Genomic DNA, 16159 nt, shown 5'->3' with positions numbered 1-16159 from the left:
CCTTGTCATTGTGGAGCAGGATTCTGGCTACCAGGGGCAATGAAAAATAGACCAACAAAACACAGCAATAACTGAGCTCAAGAAGATTAGCGACAAAAAAAACCCAATAGAGAACTCACTCAAGAGCCTACACTGATACATTGCCCCTATAAATTTAAATATGCAAAAAAAGGGTCAGTGAAGCCTTAGTTACGAGTCTCAAAACACGGGAATATCCAAATATCCCTCCAGAGAATGAAAGCGTGTAGCCAAGGGGTGCCTCCCAATGGAGAGTTCACCAGTCCACCCTGATACTCGGTTGCGAGTATTGGAACATAAATAGGGAAATACTCGGGTGGCCCTTTTTGCGTCAAAGTCGTGTATTGCCACATGACAAGGGTACCAAGGCTAGCATCCATCCACAGACAGCTGTTTCCTTTAGATGCCATTGGTGTAGAAGCCAAAACCAAACCCTGAAATCAGCTTAACATTGATGTCCCTCCTCCACCAAATTTTACAGTAGACACTGTACGATATGTTAGTCTAGTAGTGTTAGCTGGGAATGTGCCAAACTCAGATTTGTGCATCAGATGGTGAAATGTGATTCATTTCGCCAAATAAAAATTTTCTACTTCTTAAAAGTCTAGTGGCGGCACTATTTACATCAATCCAACCAAAGCTTTTCAATGAATGATCCAAGACTTGTACACTAATAGCACTAACAGCCGAATTTCAAAGATCTAGCCGCTCACTAACTGACTTGTGGCAAAATTGCATCTTATGATGCTGTCACGTTTAGGCTATGTTCACACACAGTAAAAAAAATACCAAAATATGGCCATAATATTGAGTGAAAATAAAGCAATGTGTAAACAGGTAAAAAAAAAAAATAACTGCAGTTGTTAGCAAAAGCAGGTTGTAAATTATGAGCATGTTCATTATGTAGAAGGTCACCATCAATTACATCCATTATATAATACAATGTGCATCATTACATTGAAAATATGGCCATGTTTTACCTTAATATTACAGCCGTATTTTGTTTTTATTCTACTGTGTGTGAACTTAGCCTTAAAGTAAAATCTAAAGTATGACCAATTCTATTGCCAATGTTTGTCTTTAGAAATTGTACCTGGTATAGGGTCCACATACTTTTGGCTATATAGTGTGTTGCTATATATTTATGTCATTGCAATGCCACTTTGGCAGCAAGTGAACAGTTAGCTCTTGAAGTTGACATGTTGGAAGCAGTAAAACTTGGCAAGCTTAAGGATCTAAGCAACTTTGGAGTCCATACTTCAACGGGTCATAGCTGTATGACGGCAAAAGGTAGATCTACTCACTATTAGGCAAGTAATTTTACACTTATGACTCATCGGTGTTGGCAATATTTTCATGTGTTCCGGATTCTGAATGTAAACTATGTAACAGGTCCCCTACCTACCATGGTCCATATATAACAATGGTATCAATTAAAGGTGTCTGTTTTGATTTTTTTCCCATAGAACGATGTGAAGTCACAAACAAACCTGCTGTTAAATCCATCCCCCAAAAATCGTAAGTAACTTGGTTATTATAGTTATAATAAATGAGTTTTATTCATTTGTTTTTTTCCCCCTTTAAATTGGAGAAATTGCCTTGAATCATAATTGAAGATGTCTAGCAAATTTTCATGTCATATGTGTCTAAATTTGGTGAACAAAGTTTAACACACTGTTTTATACTCTGGGTGTTGCGTGTCAAGCAGCGTCTACTCCTGAATACCAATCTATTCCAATAAATGCACTGACACGGCTATGCGTTTTCAATATTCTCTTAAATTTAATTAAATGTCAGGTAGGGGTCTAGAAAGACGACAGACAAGTGCAGCTCTAAAACTGGCACCCGCTCCAGCTGTCCCTACCTGCTTGCCACAACAGTATTAAATGTTACTGCGGACAACTGGTCAACGTTCCCTATACTAAAATAGGTGTAACACAAAACAAAGGCAAGACGAACTCACACAATAAAAGGATGGTCAGAAATCAGGGTCGGCAACAATCGGGCAATGAAGGTACAGAATCAAAATTCAAGAAGCAAGGTCAGGGTCACAGAATCCTATGGTCAGAGTCACAATAACAACTGGTCAGAGAAACGCTAGGTCAAGCCACAAGGCGTTATTACAGGCAAGGGAGTAACACCAGATGCTGGAACTTATAGTAACTTGGACCTAGGTACTGACAGCTAACTGGTCATTTCAGCTGTCAGTCAAAATCATGGTAATGCATTACACCTTATGCTGATCGGCCTGGGGTGGTGAAGCCCCGGACACGGCTACACATGAAAGCAAATGAAAACACAGCAGGCTGGTTGCCAGGGACGCAGTCGACGCGCCCCCAGCAACCAGTCCTGCAATCACTAGAGACGCTGCCAGCGTCTCTCAGAATTCGCCGTGCCCCGAAACATCAGGCCGGCTGCTAGGGACGCCATCGGCGTGCCCCCAGGACCAGACCCGCTTGTAACCAAGGATGCTGCCGACGTCTCCTGCAGCTGGGCTGCGCGCCTCGGCAGAGCCAGGAGCGGGATGTGTGGCTTGATTCATAACATTAAATCTTCCAAAAAGCGGCATGAGCGCTCCTGATATTCATGTGTCCTGTGCGGCAGAGACCTCCGTTCCGGTCGGGAGGCCAGTGATTGGCGTAGTCACCCACTGACACAAGTGACTACACTAGCTACTGGCCTCCCGTCTGGAACGGAGGTCTCTGCCACACAGGACACACGGACTTCAGGAGCGCTCATGCCGGGCGTGAAAAATGAGCCCCTTTAATGTGTTTGCACTGGTGGATGTTGAGACTTCTGTCACAAAAGGTTGGATTTACCTGTATTGTTTTGAATTTGAAAATTTTTTTTTTAGCAAGATTTAATATAGTTTAAGTTTATAATAAAACGCATAGCCGTGTCAGTGCATTTTTCTAAATTTGGTGAAACCTATGCGTTTTACGCAGACTCTATTTTTCTTTTTATAAGTTGCATTTTACCTGGTATGATTTTTCCAGCATAAAAAATATACATGTGGAATGAATGCACTGTGTAATAGGATTTGACCACTAGCTGCATAATCTCTAATCCTTGAAAACACACGTTGTGGTAGCAGATAATCACCCACTGACACATCAAGCCTGCTAATCGTAATTATTAAGAGGGAGCACAGATATGCCACAGCTGATTACAGGATCATTTGCAAATTCTTGTCATTTGTTCCTGCTGTTTTATGCACATTATTTCTACATGTCTGATGGGGAAATTGTGAGATTTTTATTATGCCAAGTGCGGATGTCTTTGTTTTCTAAGACACTGCTCTGTACTTTCACATCTTTCTTTTTCTTTTTTTTATCTGAAATAGCAACAAATAGCTACATTGTGAAACAGATTGAAATGGTAAAATGTGAAAGGTCATGCCCCACGTGGACGACCACATCTCAGATTGACATTGCTCCATCGATCAGCTACTCTAATCCTCTGCCATCTATTAATGTGTGTGCTTTAGGACTGGACAAAAAGCAGTACAGAGGATTCTAGGGCTGGTACCTGTGTCATACCATAGAGCCTCAGATAAACCTACTGCATTAACTGTTAATGATGTGTTCAAATGAAACAGTTCAATAGAAACTTTAGATTTGTATAAATGTAGCAACAGCTATCGGCATTCCATTTATATGTGGTGTCAGTACAGGATTTCAGAAAAGACACGTGGATCCTAAATAATGGGGTGCTCACTATTAACACATGAGCAATACTTGCAAAGTGTCCAAATGATACATGAAGAAATCCTTCATTTTTCTTACTTCAATCTATAAAATCCATGAGAAAGGGGAGCAGAGGGCACCGACACCTCCACAATCACTGTTACTACTGTTTCGTACACGTGCGTACTTCCTCAGACGAGATCCGTGTATTGGCTCTTTTATTTAAAGCCAAATTACAAAATGGCTGTACATTACTGGGCGAAGTTACCAAAAAGATATTTCTTCTTTGCTATCACTCTGTATTGGCCGAAGCTGTGTGTAACATACAACAGGATTATTTTAATTAATGGTATGTGATGGTATATAGAGGAAAGTTTAGAAACAATTATGGAATCATTAACAGAAACATCCTAATAGTACTTTATTACTCCTTAAGGCTATGTTCACACTATGTATGTGTGCGGCTGTATTTTTTATGCGGCTGGAAATGTGCGGCTGAAACTACGGCCGTGGGAAAAAATAGACATGCGGCTGAAAACATACGGTCATTTACTTGGAAATCTGGTTCAACTAAAAATAACAAATAAAATCTTAAGAAAGTGATGCAAACACCTCTGGAATGCATCTGGGAAAGCAGGGAAACAGTTTACATGAATTGCTATTACCGGGGGCTTTCGATCCTCTGCAGTATGCAGTATTTATATATATATTTATTTTTTGACAGTATATTTAATTGCACAATGATGGATTCGTTTAAATTAAATTATTGAACAACAAAACTGATTTTATTTCAACGTAAATGTGTTTTATTAATTAAATATTAATTAGTACAGGAAGCTCCAGTACTTCATATTGCCGGTCCAGGAGCGCCAATTTTGGTGCCACTGGCACCAGGCTCTTCCCAGTACCCCTGGTGGCATTGGGTACTGGGGTAATAATGGGAGGGTTAGTGTTAGCCATTTTATACCGGCTAACACTAGGCCCCGACTTAGTAATGGATTCCGTCTATTAGACGGCTTCCACTACTAAGTCTATAAAGTAAAGAAATAAAGACAAGACACAAGTTAAAAAAAATTTTTATTCAAATAAAAACACCCCACACCCCTCATTGACCATTTTATAAAAAAAAAAAAAAAAAAAAAAACAAACGCTGATCATCGACGTAGTCAACGGAATCCGACGTACTCCCCAGGATACTGATATCTGAAAAACAAAAAGGGAGAAACACACAAAAGACACACAAACAGGAGCACAACACCCATCATTGTGAGCGGTGTTGTGCTCCTTACAGTATGCAGCATCTTTACAGATCGCTGCTTACAGTCTGGCCCCCAAGGGGTTAAGGGAGGGAGGGGGTTAGTGTATTGCATCCCCCTTAACCCCTTGGGGGCCAGACTGATGTCAGACTGCAACCATCCCAGCAAGGAAGGGGTTAAGTGACCCCCCTTCCTTGCTGGGAGGGGTGCAGTGCTGGGGAGGGGGTGGGGAGAGCTCTATACTCACCCCGATGTGTCCTCTTCGCTGGTCCGCAGCACAATCAAGTCACTGAGCTGCGGACCCTCTAATTATATGTGCGCTGAGCCGATCAGCCAATCAGCTGAGCGCACATATAATTCTAAATGTTTCTTCTAATAATGCTATTGTGATAACATAATTAGAAGAAACATTTGATGTTTTAATTAAAGTAAAGTGATGATTAGTACAGAAAGCTCTATTGCCGGCAATATCAATTAACGGCTTACTGGAGCTTCCTGTACTAATTAATATTTAATTAATAAAACACATTTTCGTTGAAATAAAATCAGTTTCGTTGTTCAATAATTTAATTCTAACAAATCCATTATTGTGCAATTAAATATACTGTCAAAAAATAAATATATATATATATACATTTATTTATATATATATTGATTTTAACAGTATATTTAATTGCACAATGATGGATTTGTTAGAATTAAATTATTGAACATCGAAAGGGACTTTATTACAAAGAAAATGTGTTTTATTAATTTAATATATTAACTATTAGAGGCATCGGCATTCGGCATCATTGCCGGCTATTTCTGAAGTACTCCGTACGGACCGCCTGTCAATCCACGGCCGAAAAATCCTGCCGATGATTTACCGCCCGCAATACAGCCGCACAGATACACAGAGTGTGAACCTAGCCTATGACATGGATGTCTCCAGTGATAAACAATATTTTACTCCAAGCTGATTGAAACTTGAAAATTACTTTACACATCAGGTTTGCAAGATAAAGCCACATCATAGACCAGTTTGTTTTCACCATTAATTATGCATTCCATTGAGTGGACAGTTTTCTTGCCATGTGATTGAGTTAAATGCTTTTTCTAAAAATAAAGTCAGCATCACCCAACCTATTTTCTATCAATAGAATTTCTGTGTACAACTGCACATTGACGAGATAATTACTAACCCCTTCATATTAACCAATACGCAATCCCATAATCTTATCTGAGGGAGAAATGTCATTGCTTTTTTAAGAAAGTCATCTTTAGGTTTCATTAAAACAAAACCAAGCAAACTTTACAGCATCATGTCCTTGACCAATGTAGCTTACTGATTCATTACTGCCATATTCTCTTTCACAATTCCTGTAGACCTTCCTTGACCTTAGTGCTATGCAAGAAGTCAACCCAAGTGTCTAGTCTAGTTCAAAAAAATATTCTCATTGTACAGTATAGAAGAAACTTGTGGCACTTACTCATGGAGATCTTCCAAGGTGCTTTAAGGCCCTATTTCACTAAATGATTATCGGCCTCACTTGGCCAATTACCAACCGTTTAGGACGGTAATCGTTTTGTGTAACGGCGCATGTTAAAGGTCTAGATCAGCCGACATGCATAATGTCAGCTGATCGTGGTCTTTCAACATGTCGAGACATCAGGATTTGTACAGCATTGTTCTGCTGTGCATCCCTCCGTGTAATAGGTCTCACATGCTGACCTCAATAGGACGCCCAAACAATCTAAGGATCGTACTGGTGGCTTCTTCCCACTGTTGGCCACTTGTTGTCTGTGCATGAAATAGCACAGTGCAGCAAGCTGGAAACAAGGGGGAAGCAAGGTTGCCACTACTCAGACAGAAACATATATAATTTCCAATGGATAAAAGCAATATATACACAAAGTATTTTCTTATTCTTTTCATAAAAAACACAGATATGTTTGTACTGTATCATCCAGTTGTACGCAGCGCTGAAGCATAATAATATATTACAGCACTATCAGATTGCTGGTCTCAAGACCAGTCTTCCCATAATGGACGATGATGGATTTCACACATGAAAGATCCCAGCAACAATGAAGTGACTTTTATTATCCGGGAAATGATGATCTGTTGCATTACAGTTTCACAGACAAGACAATATATACCAATTCATGCACACTGCCTATGTAAATCAAATAGAATGTGAAGGCAAGTAATACCGCACAAAGAGGAATTATAGATACATCTGAATGCTACATGCTTGTAGAAAATACTGGGATTTTAGATAGCAGGAAGGAAAAAGAAGATGAGAATTGTGCAAAGAATTTAATTTGACTGCACAATGTTCTCCACAATTCATTTGCACTGTAATACAGGTTCAGCCTTGATATTTCTATTCTATAAAAAGTTAAATTGTACTAGAACATGGAGCTATGAACAGTATACGGTCTATATATGAGGGAGTTGTATAAATAATATTTTTTTTATAGTAGTAGTTGGATGCTTTATTTAAGGTCAAGTAACAAACAGGACATTGTGCAATCCCCCCCCCCCCCCCCAAAAAAAAGAGGTACGATCGTTTCACGCTACACGCGCTTCATCGGGCTGAAGCGCATGCAGCGTGAAATGATCGTAGCTCTTTTTTTATTGGCTTGCACGATGTGTTTGTTACCTGGCCCTAAATAAAGTGTCTATTTCCAAGTGGGTGAGTGTTGCTGCTGTTATCTATCTGGAATAAGCATCTATCTATGATGTATTGGTGGGACAACTACTACTATAAAAAAATATTATTTATACAACTCCCTAACATAGACCTGACTGGAAAATTTGACCAAAGTTTCCACATGTGTTTATTGGTGAACACCATAGATAGAGCCTTCGGTCCCTCACATTTTATTTCCTCTAGTAGTCAGAGAAGAGAGTCAATGCTAAGAACATTGTTACAGGAATATTTTAATACCACTTCTTCCCTCCAGTCATTGCAGGGGAAAAGCTGACAGCTGATCACTAGGAATCTAGTGAGGGGAATTCTAATCTGCTCGATCATTTTGAGACCAATATATGATGACCTAGTGTCTACAGCATAATAATAATAAAGTAAAAATGTCTACTTTGGAGCACTGGAGGCCTGGCCCAGCACCCCCAGTGCACCGATATCTCCTCCCCTCAGTGATGCACCAAAGGCGAGGACAGACTTAACTCTGGAGGGAGCACATCACTGAAGGTAAGATATATCTGTGCACTGGTAGCTCTGGGCCCAATAGTGGATTATAATAGGGGCGTTTCGGGCGGCAGCCCGGGGCCCTGAGCTCCTGGGGGGCCCATGACCACCCAAAAAGACTTATACTTTCAGTGGTGTATTGTCTCCTGGCTACAGTTCTGCCATGATTTGCAAAAAAAAATTGCAGTTTTTTTAATGGCAATTTTGCACAAATCAGGACATCATGACATTATCTGTCCTGTACTATGAACACCAGACTAGTGCTGCCATAGTTACAGTGGGGTGGGGGGGCCCAGGCTTGGTGAACAGCCCGGGGCCTATGGTAAAGTTAATCCGCCCCTGTAGACTGAGCCCACCTTTAGTGCACCAAATATTTGCATATATACAATTCGTAGGAGATCTCAGGAATCGGGCTATGCAAGGAATAGATAGTACCACTAGAATCTATGCGGCAGCGCCGATAGGATGTATGCAAATCTTTATTTAGGAAATATTCTGATAAATTCGCTTTACACAGTAGTTTTACAGTTCCCATTTTGAAACAATTCAGGGAAGGAGGCCGTCTCGTCTTTAAACAATGGGGGACATTTATGAAGTCTGGCGTTTTTTACGTCAGGCTTACAAATGTCCCTGCAGCTCTGGAGCTCAGGGGATTTATGTAGAGGCGCATTGCCTCTACATAAATCCTTTATGCACGGAGCCCGTCCATGCGAATAATCTAAAATCTACGCCAGCTCAGAGCTGGCGTAGGTTTCAGTATAATTTTTTCCCCCAGAAAAATGATAAATGCGGCGCACGCAGAGGCCGTGCCCCCTCTGCACGCAATACAGGCATTGCGTATAGACAAAACCGTGAACTACTCATTTGTTGTACTTGTTAAGTAGTTTTTTTTTTACCAGTAGTGGTAAAGAGATATGTATGTACAAATGTGTCCAACATTATCTTTCTTTTGTCTTCTCATATAGTAAACTGAAATAGATATTAATAGCATTAGAATGCTTTTTTTTTGGCTATGGCACTGTTCACTTGTTCACTGTTCACTATCTTTATTCTTGACTTGAGAAACCTTCACAATATGTCCATGATGTGTTATCTTTCAGTTCCAGTGATGCCAGGGGGTAGAATTAGATATTATTTTATATCACAACTAGAGTTGCCCGGACTGTCGGACTTTTGGTCCAACGGCATCTGCGCTCGATCGTGATGCCTGTGATCTTGGGTGCATAGTTGCACTCCCGGAATTATACGGCCAGGGTATTCCAGGGAATTCCAGATCGATTCCCTTGAATATCCTGGCCGCATATTCCTGGGATCGCAACTATGCACCCGGGATCACAGGCATCACGATCGAGCGAACTGCTTTCGGACCAAAAGTCCGAACAGTTCGCTCATCTCTAATCAAAACCTTGCACCCTATCTCAATTGCCTATGGATCATGGTTAAAATTTGTCAAAAATGTTAAGTATGTTTGCCTGGTCAAAGTGTTTGTCAACCTGTAAACAGTTCATTTTAGCCCATTAGCCCATTAGAATTTTGTGGACTATAATCCAGCAATCCCCTTCACATATACTTGTCTGTACAGAATGACTGCGGCCTGATTCTAGTTAAATGTTAGTTTTCATATACTCCACTGAGCTAATGCAGATTATCATGCATACTCTGGCTGTTTTTTAACCTTACAAAGTTCCCAAGACACCTCGCTGGAACTTCTTGTGAAGTCTTGACAGTAAAAGCTTCATGCATTCGCTTACATATTATGCAGAAAGGGCAATGGCTTTTTATTAGGACTCTTAAAAATGTATTCCATTCAGAGAGGCTGAGACCTGTGTAAAATCTTTAGGGCTTTTCAAGACATCAGCATCCATTAAGTCACTCTTTATTATACTGAATGGCTAAATTTCAACTGAATACATTTTGTAGTTTTAGATTTATTATTATATGCTTATGGTTTTGGTGCAGATTTTGATATTGAGAATTTTTTAAAAGCCAATAAATTGGAGGATATATGTATATTTTTTATATAGTTCTCAAGAGTCCAGTGTAATTTTAGCTGGGATAACACCAAAATTGCACCATTTGGCCTTAGTTTAAGGTACTTTCAAAATTAAAAAAAAAATTATGAAAAGATTAAAGGGGTACCCCACTGTTTTTCTTTTCTTTGACATCAACTGGTGTCAGAAAGTTATATAGATTTGTAATTTACTTCTATTTAAAAATCTCAAGTTTTCCAGTATGTATTAGCTGATGTATGTCCTTCAGGAAGTGGTGTATTCTTTTCAGTCTGACACAGTGATTTCTCCTGCCCCCTTTGTCCATGACAGGAACTGTCCAGAACAGTAGAAAATCCCCATAAAACCTTTCCTGCTCTGGACAGTTCCTGTCATGGACAGAGGTGGCAGCACAGAGTACTGTGTCAGACTAGAAAAAAAAGCATCACTTCCCATAGGGCATACAGAAGCTGATAAGTACTGGAAGACTTGAGATTTTAAAATAGAATTAAATTACAAATCTGAAGGGGGGGGGGACACTGGAGTATCCCTTTAAGAATAAAGAGATATTCAAGGGGCAGCATGGGGTCCTGGGTTCTCATACCATCCAGAAAGCAAGGATATCTGCATGGAGTTTGTATGCTCTTCTTGTGTGAATTACAGCTGACAGATTCCCATTAAGTGATGTAAATAAAGCTCTACTGAATAAGTTAATGATATATAAATCGAGACATTATTATGCACAATGCAACAATGTACAGTGGTGCCTTGGATTACGAGCATAATTTGTTCCGGGACCGCGTTTGTAATCCAAATCCACTCTTAAACCAAAGCAAATTTTCCCATAACAAATCATTGAAATCCATACAATTGGTTTAGCATCCCAAAAATAACGATTTTCTATTCTAAATAACATGTAAAACAAATGAAACAAACATTTATAAGCAGCTGAATATGTGATATAAGTTACTGTACAGTATAGCAATCAGCATGTGGTGTATGATGTACAGTAAGTGCATAAGAATGAAAAAAACAGCAGCAGTTTGTAGATACAGGATGGAACGGAAGATCCCTATAAGGCAGTAGTGTAGTACAACAAGCTAGAATAGAGAAGCAGGGCTGCTGTCAGAGGTCTGTGTGGTCACGACAGCAATGGGGAAGGGGGTGTGTGTTCAGCATGGACTAATAAGGAAGTGAGAATCCAAAGCTGTGCAGGAGGACAGTGACAGAAACTTCTTTATACAGCAGTGTGAATGGCTGAGTGTAAGTGCAGGTACAGTATAGCAGGAATGGAGAGGATTGGAAACACAGAATTTGGAAGGTGAGGGAGACTTCCTAGGTCAGAGTACAGAGCTGTAGACCCCGCTATGCCTCTCCCCTACTCCTGCTCCCACCCAGTAAAGGGAGCTCTTAAACTAAAGCAATGCTTCTAAACCAAGTTACAATTTTTAAAAACCGTGACCTCCTCTTCGAAAACCTCAATCCAAGTTACTCTTCAACCAAGATACCACTGTATTTAGTTTCAATCCATGAGAAAAAAAAAATGTGCCTCATAATGGTCCTATAACAATAGGACTTAGTATGGCTATGTTCACATGCTGTAAAATAACATCCGCTATTTGCAGCGGTTGTCAAATTAATGTTTGTGCCATTTTTTTTCTCTGCTGTTATTGAGCGATCAACGAATGTTATTTCACATTGTTCACACATATATATTTTTGAACCAACTTTTCTATTAAATTCAATGGAACTTTCCACATTAGCCCTGCCCAAAAGGGCCATTATCAACCTGAACTAGAATAATGTATCAACCCCCGTCATTATAATGACGGCCACCAAAGTATGTTAAACAACAGTCGTTATTCTATACTCAAAATAATGGCCATGGTTTTGACTGGTTTATCAAATAACAGCCATTGAAAATCATTGTGTGAAGATAGCCTAAGGCTATGTTCATATACAGTAATGTGACTGTTGTTTAACAGTGGCCATTGTATTACAGCGCAGCACTGGCCATATCGGCTGCAGAAACATTATGGAATGGTTATTTGAATTGCGGGCACATTTGGGTGTGCCTGCACCATTGACCTCAATAAAATGTAGGGCTGTGAGAACAGTCGTAAATTGTGTTAACAGACTGTTAACAACAGCTGTTGTTTACAGTCTGCCAGACGAAAATAATTGACATATCAATTGCTTATATGGCCATAGGGGGCAGCAGCCATTGCGCAATACATTGTGTGTACAGCAGCTGCTGTTCCCCCTAGGATTCAACACAGTGAATTCTTTTTTGACAAGAATTGCCATTGCTAAAATTGGCAACAATGGCCGTTCTTGTCAAAAAAGTATACATTGTGTAAATGTAGCCCAAATACATAACCTTGCTTTTCCAATGCCAGTTGTTACTATACCACAGATCTCTTGATTTCTTTCATACTGTTCAATACTTTCACATGAATAGTAGATAGTAAATCGCAAAACGGCATCTCAGAATTAATTTCAAGACATTTTCCTGTGAAAGAATCCTCAAAATAAATTACCTTTAAGTGGAACATACAGGTTTCGGCAATATTGTATTCAGTTTCCGCATTGCCATGGTATAGTAATTGGACCTTGGAAAATGAAGTTCTTATTGAAGCTTTCAGAAAGGTAACACTGGTCTGCAGCAGTGAACTGTACGGCGCGGTTGTTCAGTCAAGAGAACATAATTGATAAAATATGTGTTAAGTTAAACATCTTTACCGGTGTCAGTGAATATTTTGCTTCCTGGTAATGATGGGATTTTATACTCAAACTTTACATTGAGAACATGATTTATGGTAAGTAGTGATTTTATTCATTCCAACAATAAAAAACCAGGACCTTTATAAAGCAGGACACAATGAAGAAGAACGTTCAAAGGTAACAAAGGGAAAAAACCTTCATGGTTCTCAAGTGGAGGAAGGAGATCTAGAAATATTTAAACCTTTTAAGACCCTGAGTCATTGATTCCTTAATGCCCAGGTTGTTTTAGGATTCCAGCTTATGGGCGGGTTCAGACTACGGAATTCGTGCGGATAAAATCCGGTGGATTCCGTTGCCTGTATGTGCTCACGGCCACGCGCCCCTCCGCCTGTGCCATGGACACCATTCTATACACGGGCAGATTCTGTATTCCGCCAAAAGAATTGACACGTCAATTTATTCGGCAGATAGCAGAATCAGCCGGCCCATAGAATGGTGTCTATGGAGCCGGTGGAAAGGCGTGCGGCCCTCAGCGCCTTCTAGCGACGGAATTCAGCGGAATTTATCTGCGAGAATTTCTCAGTGTGAACCCGCCCTATGGGATGATAATGATCCCATAATCTGAAGTCCCTAGCTCAGCCACCTCTGCACTTTACATTGTTTGAACAGCTCATATTTCCTAACGCTGTCACTGAACAGTGACCGTAAAAAATAGTCAGGTACATTATTTTAACGTAACATAACGCTGTGTGAACACAGAGGGCAGCATTGCAATCAGCGTCTGTTCACACAAATTACAAATCTATATAACTTTCTGAAACCAGTACATTTGAAAAAAAAAAAAAAAAAAAGGAAACATTTTGCCAGAGTATCCCTTTAAACTGCTCTGGTAAAATAAAATTTGAGCTCTGACAGTTTTCTTTTAAATAGTTTTGATAAATGAGCACTCTTCAGCAGCAATGCACGATGGGAACTGCATTCTGCTATCCTCTTGGGTTACCGCTGAAGCTCCTCCCACCCTAACAGAAAGCACATAGAAAGCAACATGTGACAAAAAAGTAATGATATATATTTAGGATATGTTTTCACAATGTAAAAAATAAGGGCAAATAACAGCGTTGTTGATCATGATCGTTATTAACGGCCATTGTTATTTTCCGTTATTTGTCTATATTTTTACATTGTGAAAACATAGCCTTAAAATGTAGTACTAATGTTCTTTCTTAAAATATCCATTTAATTGTCATTTTCTACATGAACTACACTGGTAGGTTTACCCGCAGTCACAAGAAAAATAACAAATTAACCATTGTTACAACATAGTAAGATAAGCTTAAGTGACACAATCAGCACTGCTATACAGTATGTGACAAATATATTTAGGAGGATAAGATGCAGATGGTTATGTAGAGACTAATTTGGATATTGACAGGACTGAGAGAGTACATTGTGAAAGCATGCCCTCTAAGTTCAATTGGTAGAATAATTGGCGTCTTCTCTCCATACGCTAAGGCTTTTTGAAATGACCCTTGTGGGAGTTTGTTCTCTTAATAGTCCTGCTATATTATTAAAGTCAAGTAATGTCTTAGTGTAATATAGACAATGCAGCATTACAGGAAGGCTAAGCAACATGAAAGAAATTGTTTTATTTAAAATCTAATAAGGATAATGATATAAAACAGTATGACAATCTGTTACAAGAATAATATGACAAGCTGCTGTAGCCAGGGGCATCGCATTTTATTGAATCAGGTTCTGTAGGTGTATTAACAACAGAGCTGCCATGCTCTGCATTTATACAGATTAAATAGCACAATCCTGTATATAACCAAGAGAATAGCACTAATATGGTAATTATACTGCCTGCCCATTAAAAAATAGGGGGCTATTGGATATGTGTAATCAGCACTGACCGGGGATGCAAAGTATACATGTAAATACTATACAGCGAGATTATCAGCACTTAGTCTGAATCTAGGCATACACATAATATAGCTGAATAGTAGTTGTCTCTCCCACTGATAGACATCTCTGGCGGCAGCTTATATCCAGTAGTTTAAAAAGAGTGGAAATCATATATGCCGATTCTTCTCTCCCCAACATTTGTTCTTGGAGTGAATATGGTAAGCCACCAATTGGCATACACATATCTGATTTACCAGCCATGCCAGTTAAAACAGTATTAATGATGGCCAAAATTGAACTCACTGCTGGACAAAAACACTGTAAGGGCAAAGGCTTAGCTGGTCCAACACCAGCTTAAAGCGATTGTCCAGCGAAAAACGTTTTCTTTCAAATCAACTGGAGTCAGAAAGTTATATAGATTTGTAATTTTCTTCTATTACAAAATCTCAAGTCTTCCCTTACTTATTAGCTACTGTATGTCATGCAGCAAGTGTTGTTTTCATTTCAGTCTAACACTGCTCTCTGCTGACATCTCTGGCCGAGACAGGAACTTTGTCTCTGTTTTCTATGAATCCCCATAGAAAACTTCTCCTGCTCTGGACAGTTCCTGTCTCGGCAAGAGATGTCAGATGTCCTTTCACCGTTTTTACTATTAAATACAATAAACTTTTTAATTAAACATACACAGGCTATGTTCACACAACATCTTTTCAGCTCCGTTTAAAATTACGTCCATTATTTTAAGTCTAAAATAATGGACGTCATTTAACTGTCTGGCCTTCCCTTAGTGCAAGTACGGATATTAGCACATTATTCTAATTCAGGTGGACTAATTGGCCTGGGTGTGTCTTAATGGAAAAGCCCATTGAATTAAATAGTAAAAACGAAGAAAGACAAAAGAAAAACTGCGTGAACAACTAATAAAAAACGTCCGAAAATAATTTTCATGATCAGTAATTTGACATCTGCGGTGATAACATCTGTTATCTAATACATTGTTTGCACTGAACGTCCATCTTTCCATTGACTTCAATGCATTGCCATTACAGTCAATTTAATTGCGGCAAAAAAGGATGTTGTTTTAAATTGCAAAAGCGGACGCCTTTTCTCTATTTTTGACGTTGTGTGAACATAGCCACAGGTCAATTAGTCCACCTAAACTAGAATACTGTACAATGTACTGTACAATCAGTTGTCATTGCACTGACAGACGGCTAAACAGCGATATGATGGACATCATTTTTTCTTTTCAAAAATGGAGAGGAAAAAATGTGTGAACAAGCAGATCAAAGAGGAAAATCAAACTATACATGTTTAGCATCACCATTTTCCATAATGATTTATTTATTTGCTATTGCTGAAATTGTAGTGACCCAGAGATCACA

General features: G+C 39.3%; 1 protein-coding gene across 1 annotated transcript in view; it reads left to right on the top strand.

The window, feature by feature from the left end:
- The window catches only part of AFF2 (ALF transcription elongation factor 2), a 441996-nt gene that overhangs the window by 286780 nt on the left and 139057 nt on the right, over positions 1 to 16159 (top strand). Inside the window, exon 7 of the mRNA XM_069943040.1 lies at positions 1485 to 1536. Coding sequence (XP_069799141.1) covers positions 1485 to 1536 — 52 coding nt within the window. The remainder of the gene's footprint in view (positions 1 to 1484; positions 1537 to 16159) is intronic.

The sequence above is a fragment of the Dendropsophus ebraccatus genome, chromosome 10 (assembly GCF_027789765.1).
Source record: "Dendropsophus ebraccatus isolate aDenEbr1 chromosome 10, aDenEbr1.pat, whole genome shotgun sequence".
NCBI lineage: Eukaryota > Metazoa > Chordata > Amphibia > Anura > Hylidae > Dendropsophus > Dendropsophus ebraccatus.
The sequence above is the reverse complement of the archived record's forward strand: the minus strand, read 5'-3'. Positions and strand labels throughout refer to the sequence as shown.